This window comes from Podarcis gaigeae (genome assembly GCF_964106915.1).
Source record: "Podarcis gaigeae genome assembly, chromosome: 2".
NCBI lineage: Eukaryota > Metazoa > Chordata > Lepidosauria > Squamata > Lacertidae > Podarcis > Podarcis gaigeae.
In genome coordinates, this window is record NC_139679.1 from 116,403,997 (window position 1) to 116,414,889 (window position 10,893).

At 42.3% G+C, this 10,893-nt stretch overlaps 1 protein-coding gene across 2 annotated transcripts; it reads right to left on the bottom strand.

Annotated features, from left to right (window-relative positions):
* LOC310837727 (uncharacterized protein) lies at positions 1-5,509 on the bottom strand. Of its 2 annotated transcripts, none has more exons than XM_083724753.1 (4): positions 4,768-5,509; positions 3,790-3,935; positions 1,751-1,850; positions 1-1,646 (listed from the first exon to the last, which is right to left on the bottom strand). In XM_083724753.1, exons 2-4 carry the CDS (start codon positions 3,895-3,897, stop codon positions 472-474), a joined length of 1,383 nt encoding a protein of 460 aa, XP_083580879.1. In that variant the 5' UTR covers positions 3,898-3,935; positions 4,768-5,509; the 3' UTR covers positions 1-471. The 2 variants fall into 2 exon arrangements, with proteins under 2 accessions (XP_083580879.1, XP_083580878.1); XM_083724752.1 differs by having other exon boundaries at positions 1-1,649.
* Between the last annotated feature and the right edge of the window lie 5,384 nt (positions 5,510-10,893).

Consider the following 10,893-nt stretch of genomic DNA (forward strand, 5'->3'; position numbering starts at 1 on the left):
GTATACAGTAGTGGAATTTCCCCACCATTCTTATTAAAAAATGTTGTATCAAGAACATTTCTAGACTAGGACTTGGAACAGAATTTTAAGAGCTGGGGGCAAAAGGACTGACAATTACTACCAGTTTTACAATTCTTCTACTGTTTCCAGCAACTGAACCAGACTCTTTGGAAATTACACCATTGGGAGATATGGATGGGAAATTCCGGGTTAGCCAGGGCAAAGGATACAATCCTTTCTCCAGCATAGATTCTCTGACTTCTAATAACACACAACCCAAGACTGAAGCTGCTCCTCCAATGAGGGTTTCTCTTCTTCCCCACTTTCATTTAGATCCTACCCCCCCGCCCCCAAATCACATTTATTGACATTCAGCCAGGAACACTTTCTGTGATTTACACAGCTGGAGCCTTTAGTACCACAACCAGTCTGTGTGGATTCTTTCATGTCCTAAGACAGAAGACGTAGCACTCAGGCTGTGCATTTGTAAGTTTTCACCTTTGTGTGGATTCTCTCATGCTTAATAAGATTTGACCGCCAGCTGAAATACTTTCCACAGTGGGAGCATTTATATGGCTTCTCCCCTGTGTGGATTTGCTGGTGCTGGAGGAGATCGGAGCCCCGTCCAAAACATTTCCCACACTCGGAGCATTTATATGGCTTCCCTCTTTTGAGGATTCTCTGATGTCGTAGAAGGTCAGAGCGGTGCCCAAAGCTCTTCCCACAGTCGGAGCATTTGTATGGTTTCTCCCCTGTGTGGGTGCGCTCGTGTGCCAGGAGACCCGAGCTCTGGCTGAAGCTCTTCCCACACTCTGCACACGTGTATGGTTTCTCCCCCGTGTGGGTTCTCAAATGTCTAACGAGAGCTGTGCGTTCACAAAAGCTTTTCCCGCACTCGGTGCACCGGTACGGCTTCTCTCCAGTATGGGTCCTCTCATGGGCCAAAAGGCCCGAGCTCTGGCTGAAACTCTTCCCACATTCTGTGCATTTGTACGGCTTCTCCCCCGTGTGGGTCCTCTCGTGCGCTGAAAGGCCCGACCTCCGGTGGAAGTTCTTCCCGCAGTCCGGGCAGGTGAAGGGTTTCTCACCGGTGTGGGACCTCTCATGAGCCACGAGGGCTGAGCTCTGGCTGAAGCATTTCCCGCACTCCCCACATTTGTACGGCTTCTCCCCTGTGTGGATCCTCTCATGCGTGATTAAGTGGGACTTCCGGCTGAAGCTCTTGCCGCACTCTGCGCAGTCGTAGGGCTTCTCCCCTGTGTGGGTTCTCTCATGTGCAATGAGGTGGGACTTCCGGCTGAAACTTTTGCCACACTGTGGGCAGCCATACGGTTTCTCTCCAGTGTGAAGTCTCCGGTGCCTGTACAAGCTCGAGCTCTGCTTGAAGGTTTTCCCACAGTCCATGCACATCTTCAACCCCCCATAGTTGTAGATCCTTGCCCGGATCCTGGGCTCTTTCAGATCCCAGGGGCCCTGGTCATAAGGCGGAATAGGGATGTCCTTCTGTTTCTTGTGGCCATCTGAGCCCTGGCGGCTTCCAGATGTTTCTCCCGTCTCAAGGATGTCCCAGTTGTCTCCTCCAAGAGCCTCAAAATCTTCCTGCACAAGGTTGTCGTTCTCCTCAATTTCACCCTCCTTTCCATCACCTGCTGAGAGAAGCAGAAAACCTTGAAGTGATGAATCCAACCCTTGAGCTTTATGGTGTTGCAGCTAATGAAACCTTCAGGCATGGAATTAAATAAATCCTTACCGAGTGAAACCGTGTCCTCATCTTCTTCCTGCTTTAAGCTCTGCTCCTGCTCAGTGTCTGAGGGAGGCAGCTCAGTATCAGAAAGGTCTGTGGCCAATGCCTGCAGTTAAACATTAATAAACGTGAGTCAGACAGGAGCAGAAAGTTTTAGAAACAGAAAGGTGTCTCTCATGTGTGTTTTTTTAAAAGGCAACTTTTTACATGAATAATCGTGACCCCAAATGATATTAGCCCTCCGAAAAAACCTATTGTATCAAAGCAGCTGAGGAGAGCCAAGCTAGTCAGAATAGGCCGAAGCCTGCTGAAGTGGTGGAGGCTAGAGTGGCACATTGCTATGCTATTAAACAAGACAATCTTCTTTTGAAAAATGCTGGGGAAAATATTTGGATTGAAGGGAGGAGATTTCTAGGGTTAAAAGATACAGGTTCGCAAGTCACTATAGTCCACCCAGAGATAATCTGTCCCACCAAAATAATTCCAGGAAAAGTTATGCGATTAAAAGGAATTTCAAAACACCCTGAGGTATTACCAGTTGCAGAAATCCATGTTAAGTTCCAAGATTGGTCAGGGAAGTGGCAGGTTGCTATTTCTGCGGAGATTCCTACTGCTGTGCTGATCAGATGGGATCTCTTAGAGCATGTACAGAGTTCTTTTGTAGTTACTCGCTCAAAGGGGGGTAAACAGTCACCTGATGCTGAGGGGAATGCTACTGTTGCCAAAGGAGGCAGAGCTGAGGAACAGATCTCTGAGGGGAGAAATGAAGCCCTCCTGGTTCCTTTTATAAAAAACCAAAAACATAGTTTTGCCCAAGAACAGAAAGAAGATGCTGATTTAGTTAATTGTTTTGAGGCAGCCAAATCTGACGTGCCTTTAACCCCTGAAAGTCCTGAGCAATTCTGTCTAAGCAATGGACTGTTATATAGAGAAGTCCTTGACTTGCACTCATTATGGTCTTAGGGCAGTCACACACAATGCCAGTTTCAATACAGTACAGTGAAAGTTTGGGACAGGCATGCTTCTTCGTTTCCAATCAGTGCATGTCCTGTAGCTTCCTGCTGAACTCCTGTAAGTTTTTATACCACATATGTTCCAGTGTGGGTTTCTGGGTCCCACTTTTTACAGTGCAAGAGTCCCGCTCCACACAGCAATAATGCGGTAACATTGTGGAAGGATCACAGAACAGTTTATAAAGCAGAACGATGGATGGTCCAGTATGAATCCATCACTAATACACCATTTTTGCATCAATGGGCACACCCACACTACAGATTTCAAGAGCTTTTACAATCAATCCTCTATCCAAAGGAACTCTGGAAATTGTAGTTCTGTGAGGGGAATCAGAGGGGTTTCTCCTAACAATTCTCAACACCCTTATAACAATACAGTAATTTATTACTTATATATCGCCCATCCAACTGGGTTACCCCTGCCTTAAAGGTAAAGGTAAAGGTACCCCTGCCCGTACGGGCCAGTCGTGTCCAACTCTAGGGTTGTGCGCCCATCTCACTTAAGAGGCCGGGGGCCAGCGCTGTCCGGAGACACTTCCGGGTCACGTGGCCAGCGTGACGAAGCTGCTCTGGTGAGCCGGCACCAGCGCAGCACACGGAAACGCTGTTTACCTTCCCGCTATAAAGTGGTACCTATTTATCTACTTGCACTTAAGGGTGCTTTCGAACTGCTAGGTGGGCAGGAGCTGGGACTGAAAGACGGGAGCTCACCCCGCCGCGGGGATTCAAACCGCCAACCATGCAATCGGCAAGTCCTAGCCACTGAGGTTTTACCCACAGCACCACCCGCGTCCCTGCCTTAACAAACTACAATTCCCAGGGTTTAGGGGAAACCCTGACAATTAGAGTAGTATAAAAGTGCTAGAAATATATAGTGTGGGTAAGCCCAATGACATATTACAGAATACACTTGCCCCCCTCCCCACCAATCTTGGTGGGACCCTGATAGAATTCCCCCCCCCCAAACACTTCAAAAACTGCAATGTAGGTGTGAGAAAAGCATCCATGGAGAGTGAATTCCTTCCCTCTCACCTGCATGCCCCATCTCTCATTCTCCTGCTGCCTCAGTAGGAAATCCTCTGCCAGGGCCACAACCTGAGCACAGATCTCTGGCCCTCGATCCTGAACCCAGTTCTCCATTTCGCAGGAAAATCGCTGCGGTGCCACTCAAAAGCGTTCTGAAACAAACAAGTGAAATTGTTTCCTTTATTTCCAGAGTGTCCTTTGTCAAAAACTGACAGGGGCAGCGTCATACAAAAGCGCAAATGAAATGCAAGCGATATATAAATACAATGGAAAGACATATTTACAATCATTTAGTAGTGCTTTCATGAGATCTTGGGTTTTATAGTACCTGCTGTGCACCACCTAGATATTTTATATGTGTGGACTGTCTACAAACATTTAAACAAATAAATACATATGTATAGATCAGGGCTTGGGTAGCTATGGCCCTCCAGATGTTGCTAGACTACAACTCCCATCATCCCTGGCTTTGCTTGCTGGGCCTGATCTGGAGGAGGGCCCCAGGCTCTCCACCCTCCTTCACTGTAAGATATTCTCCAGAGCAAGCTTCTGTTAGAAGCACAGGAGCTAAGCCCTGCAAAATAAATAGGTCACACTACATGCAAGGATGCTAAATCCATAAAGATCTCTCTCTCTCTCTGGATGCACAATTCATTGCTCAATTTATTATGAAGCCACATACCAACTAGGGACAGCATCCCAGAGTTACTTCTACTAAGAGCTAGCCTGTTAACTTCGGTGAGAATAATGCAGTTGGGTAGAAAAGCCCTTTTGTTTCAGAGCAGCAGATCTAGTCCACTTCTCCCTCCTCGGTTTGCATTCTGGTGAGTGGCAGGCAGGCAGGAGGGAAAGGAGATCAGGATGCTGTTAGCAGTTTCCCCCTTCGCACTGCCTTCTCCTGTGTCATTTCAAATGCCTCCTTTGCAGGGAGAGCTTCTCCTTTCCCCCAACCGCCCCTTTCCTCTTCCATCTCCATCCACGCACCTCTTTCTCTTTCCCTGCACCAGCCAGCCGCCGCCTTGGTGATGCAACCTCCTTTTCAAGAAATCTCTGCAGTCCAAATCGCCCGGAGGCTAGCAATATTTAAATATATGTATATATATATATATATTTAAAAATCCACGAAGGGGTAGGAAGCACCACAAACCACCCAGTTTACTATCAGCTACAGGAAAAGGCCATGGGCAGCTTCCTTCTCAGCTGTCCAGGCCTCTCTGTGCAAATGCAGCTCTGTTGATTTAACCCTTGGGATCTCATTCTCGGGGAAAGAATGGACAAACGGCTTCAGGCCTCCATTGGGGAGGAAAGGGGAGGGTCTTTGCAGCCACACACCTCGATCTCTTGAACGGCTGCTGCTGTGGTCCTTTTGGGTGCAGGCAGGAGTTAGACCGGTGTAGCTTCTCTCTTTCTCTCCCCCCCCCCCACGCCTTTCTTTTTTAAAAAAAAGTTTTGTGTATTGCACTGCAACACACACAGAGATGTATCCATTCGGACAGTAAATATTTGGGCCTATTCAGAAGATTGCAAATATCACAAGGTCAGGGGGAACATCGTTCCTTTGAAGAGAGGGCATACAATTGCCTTGGAAAAAGCAGAACTTTTTACCAAGATGCTACCAGTTTAGCAGAAGAAATCCACGTCGTTACATTTAAGAGATTTTGGGGAGTTAGGAAAATGAAGGGGAAAGGCATTGAAAATTATGGGATGACTGAATCATTAACAGTTACAGATAGGTAGCCGTGTTGGTCTGCCATAGTCAAAACAAAACAAAATTCCTTCCAGTAGCACCTTAAAGACCAACTAAGTTAGACTTAGTTGGTCTTTAAGGTGCTACTGGAAGGAATTTTGTTTTGTTTTGAATCATTAACAGGAAGACATTAATGAAGCAAATCAGGATGGGTGCTCAATAAACAATTCCATCCAGAGTTGTCTCAAGTTATTTATTTCAAGGTCAGAAATAAGAACATAAGAGCCTGCTGGATCAGGTCAGTGGCTCACCTAGTGCAGCATTTTGCCCTCACAGTGGCTGACAAGATGCCTATGGGAAACTCACAAGCAGGATTTGAGCAAAAGAGCTCTCACCCCTGCTGCAGCTTCCATCAACTGGGGTTTGGAAAAATTACTGCTTTTAACTGTGGAGGCAGAGCACAACCATCATAGCTAACATCCATAGGGAGCCCTCTCCTCCATGAATACAGTGGTACCTCAGGTTAAGTACTTAATTTGTTCTGGAGGTCTGTTCTTAACCTGAAACGGTTCTTAACCTGAAGCGCCACTTTAGCTAATGGGGCCTCCTCCTGCTGCCACACAATTTCTGTTCTCATCCTGAAGCAAAGTTCTTTTTTTTTTTTAATCTTTTTATTGAGTTTCACTTATCACATACACACAAGGAAAAGAAAAAAAACACACAAATACATTAAAGGCACCAAAACAAAAAGGGAAAAAAAAGCGTGAAAAATACAGAAAAATAAAAACTAATACATAATACACACTGTCTGACTTCCTTCCCTCCTGATTTCGGGTTTCTAATTTTAAAAGTTTCATTTTTACAACTGGTATTGGTTATTAATTTTTACATCGGAAGTTTTATAACAGTCCTGCTATAGTTGGTAGGTTTCTATGATTACCTTCAATATATGTCATAAATTTAATCCAGTCATCAATTAACTTTGTATTCTTTTGGTTTCTAATTCTCTGCGTCATTTTTGCCAATTCGACAAAATCGAATAATTTCGTTTGCCATTCCCTCACCGTTGGTATATTTATGCTTTTCCAGTTTTGGGCAATTAACATTCTGGCCGCTGCTGTTGAATATTGAAATAAAATTTTATCTTCTTTCCTAATTTCTTCTCCAATAATACCTAGTAGGAAGGCCTCTGGTTTTTTAGGGAATGTGTATCTAAATATTTTTTTTAACTCATTATATATCATGTCCCAAAATTTCTTTATTTCCTCACATGCCCACCACATATGTATGAAATTACCCTCTTTTGTTTTACATCTCCAGCAAGCCTTATTTCCATTCTTATATATCCTACTTAGTTTTTCTGGTGTTATATACCATCTATATATCATCTTCTCTAGGTTTTCTCTGATTGCAGCACTCGCCGTAAATTTAATTCCCTCATTCCACAATTTTGTCCATTTTTCATATTCTATGTTATGCCCCAAGTCTATTGCCCATTTAACCATAACTTCTTTAATTTCTTCATCTTTTGTATCCCAGTCCAATCATATTTTATACATTTTAGACAATAATTTAGAATTACTTTCAATTATCTCAATCTGAAATTTTGATTTTTTTTCATTCATTCCAATTTTTTTATCCTCCGACCAAATTGCGTTGATTTGATGATACTGTAGCCAGCCTGTCATCTTTCCCTTTAGTTCTTCATACGGTCTTAGTTTCCAGCTGTCTTCTGATCTAATCAATAAATCTTCGTAAGTCAATTTTTGCTCCTCCGTGTTTATTTTTTTGTTTATTAGGATGTTTGTTGGGGATAGCCACCAAGGTACTCTCCATTCCAGCAGTTTTTTGTTTTTTCCCCACACTTCATACAGTGGGCCCCTGATAATGTGGCTTGAGAACCCTCTGTGCACTTTCTCTTTATTTGCCCACAGGTAGGCATGCCAGCCAAACCTGTTGTCTGCCCCTTCCAAATCCAATAGGTCATTATTTTCCAAGGTTATCCAGTCTTTAACCCAGCAGAGACAAGCAGCTTCATAATACAATTTTAGATTGGGAACTGCCCCCTCTCTCCCCCTCTCTCCTTTCGGTCCGTGAGTAATTTAAATCTAATCCTAGGCCTCTTTCCCTGCCATATGAATCTTGAAAGGGTTTTCTGCCAGTCCTTGAATAGTCTAGGTCCCCTGATTACAGGTATGTTCTGGAATAAGAACAGCATCTTTGGAAGAACATTCATTTTTATTACCTCCATCCTGCCCAGCCACGAGAGGTTAATTCTATTCCAAATGTCTAGGTCTTTTTTAATTTCATTCCATGTTGTCGAATAATTGTCTTCAATTAAATTTATGTTTTTTGGTGTGAGCCATATTCCTAAATATTTTATTTTTTTTTACCACCTTTATTCCATGATTTCTCTCTAATTTTTCATTTTGCTCATTTCCCAGGTTCTTTGTCAGCATTTTTGTCTTTAATTTGTTCAATTTGAATCCGGATAGCTTGCCATATTCTTCTAATATCTCCAGCGCTTTGCCCATACTTTCTTGCGGTTCTTCCAAGGATAACATCAGGTCGTCCGCATAGGCTTTTAATTTGTACTCCTTCAGTCCTATTTTAATTCCTTGTATTTCCGATGTCGATCTTATTTTATTCGCCAGTACTTCTAATACCATGATGAATAAGAGCGGGGAGAGAGGGCATCCTTGCCTTGTTCCCTTCTCAATTTTAAATGTGTTTGTAAGATTATTGTTTATTACTAATTTGACAGTTTGGACTGAGTATATTGCCTGTATTCCCTTCAGAAATTCGCCCTCTATTCCTGCCCTCTCCATGGATTTTATTAAAAACGACCAAGAAACATTATCGAATGCCTTTTCGGCATCTATAAACATCAGAGCCGCTGGAACTTCATTATTAATCCCCAAATATTCAATTATGTTTATGATATGTCTCACGTTATCCTTCATAAACCTGTTCGGCAGGAAACCCGCCTGGTCTTTATGGATTAAATTTGTTAAGCACTTTTTCAATCTGTTTGCCATAATATCCGCATATATTTTATAATCATTGTTTAATAGGGATATTGGCCTATAGTTCTTGATGTTCAGTCTATCTGTGTCCGGTTTTGGAATTAACGTTATAAAGGCCTCCCTCCAGGACTCAGGTATTTTTCCTCCTCTTAAAATATTGTTCATGGTCTCGCAAAGTGCTGGTGCCAGTTGATTTCCCAAGACTTTATAGTATTTTGCCGATAAACCATCCGGTCCCGGTGCTTTCCCTGGTTTCATTTTTTTGATCGCATTCTGAATCTCTTCTATTCTTATGGGTCTGTTCAATTGAAGTCTTTCTTCATCCGTTACAGTCTTTCCTTTACAGTTCTCAAGATACTTTTCTATTTTGATTGGGTCTTCTTCTCCTTTTTTGTATAGCTCCTCATAGAATTTGAGAAAATTATTTTGTATCCTTTTTGGGTCTTCTATCAACTCTTCCTCTACTTTTATTTTATTTATCACATTTTGCTTTTGTCTTTTCCTCAGTTGCCAAGCTAGAAGTTTTCCAATTTTATTTGCCGATTCGAAATATCTTTGCCTCATTTGCTTGATTTTCCATTCAATTTCCTGATTCGTCAACATCGAATATTGTGTTTGTAATAATTTTATTGATTGTATACTTTGTTCATCTTTCGGGTTCTCTGTTAGTTTCTTCTCAGATTCCCTTAGCTGTCTAATAATTTCTTCTGTCTTTTGCTGTCTTATTTTCTTCTTGTAACTATTTTGTTGGATGAAGAAACCTCTTAGAACCGCCTTACTAGCATCCCATACCACTTCTAAATTCGTTGCCGTATTGAGATTCAGATCAAAATACTCTTTTAAAGTGGCTTTGGCTTTTTCCGTAACCTCCTCATTGTCTAATAGATATTCATTTAACCTCCATCTGAAACCACCCTGCGTTGCCCCTTTTACTTCCAATGTTATTGAGTTGTGGTCTGAGAGGGTTCTCGGTTGGATTTCACATTTTGAGGCCCTTAAGGTAAGTTCCCTCGAAATCCAAATTTGGTCTATTCTACCCCAACTTTTATGTACCTCTGAGAAAAATGTAAACTGCTTTTCTGTTGGGTGTTTGTGTCTCCATATGTCTATTAAGTCCATGTTTTCTTCCAAATCTTGGAATGATTTTGGTAGCTTCCCTTGTTTTCGTTTTTTCTTTTCTGTTTGTCTGTCAAATTCTAGTGTTGGCACTGCGTTGAAGTCTCCCAATAGTATCGTCCTATTGCTTTCTAATTTTATTAAAATTTGTTCTAGTTTCTTAAAGAATTCTGGCCTATCTGAGTTTGGGGCATATATATTTACCACATTAATCTTTTCCCCCTGAAAACTGATTTGCACCCCTAGTATCCTACCTTCTTCATCTTTGTAGATCAGTTTAGGTTCCCATTTTTCATTGACATATGTTACTACTCCTTTTTTTTTCTCTGCCGTGGAGCTTATGAATTCCGTTCCTAGATTCTTGTTTGACAAGACATGTTTGTGCTTTTTGGCCACATGGGTCTCTTGCATACAAATTACATCCAATTTTTTCTTTTTCAAGGTATTTACAATTTTATTCCTTTTTGTTTTGTCATTCAAACCGTTTACATTCCATGTTAAAATTTTAAGATTCATTCTTGTTTTTATCTACTAATAAGTCAGTAATTTACCGATTTGGGTTTTTGCTAGATTAAATTCGGGTGGTTTTGCTTTCTGTTTCTTCTTCTTCCTCACCTACTTCCTCCTCTCCTGTCTCACCCCCTTCCCCCTCTCCCACCTCTTCCCCCCCTAGATCCCTCTCCCCCCCTCCCCCCAATCCCTCACCACCTCTCTCCTCCTTCTCTCTACCCCTCCCTCCAAATCTTTCCTCCATCCTCCCAAGATCTTTCTCATATCTGCGTAAAAATTTACTGACTTCCTGACTTTCGGTAATCTTAAATCTTTTTTCCTTGTAAAAAAAGGAAATCCCTTCTGGGAATTCCCATCTGTGTTGTATACCATTCTTTTTCAGGGTGTTGACTAGTTGTTTGTAGCCTTCCCTCTTACGAAGGAGCCTAATCGGTATTTCTTTAAATATGATGATTGGTCTTCCATCAATTACGAGTTTCTTCTGATAGCTTTCTCTCAGAATTATGTTTCTCAGCTCTATCGATTTAAAGATCACTAAGCAATCTCCTGGGACCTTTTTCAATTTATTTTGTTTGGGTCTTATTTTTATTCTGAAAACCTTTTCTATTGCTTGTGCAACATCTTCTTCTTTCAAAGTTAACCACTTCGCAAAGTTCTTAACCTGAAGCACTATTTCTGGGTTAGCGGAGTATGTAACCTGAAGCGTATGTAACCTGAGGTACCACTGTATGTCTAATCCTTTTTAAACCAGTGCTTTTTGTCGGGGGGGGG

Coding starts and splice junctions, on each gene's coding strand:
- LOC310837727 (XM_083724752.1), bottom strand. CDS start 3,897: ATGGAGAACTGGGTTCAGGATCGAGGGCCAGAGATCTGTGCTCAGGTT. Junction 1,851..3,789: donor ATGAGAGATGGGGCATGCAG/GTGAGAGGGAAG, acceptor GTTTAACTGCAG/GCATTGGCCACAGACCTTTC. Junction 1,650..1,750: donor TGAGGACACGGTTTCACTCG/GTAAGGATTTAT, acceptor TGCTTCTCTCAG/CAGGTGATGGAAAGGAGGGT.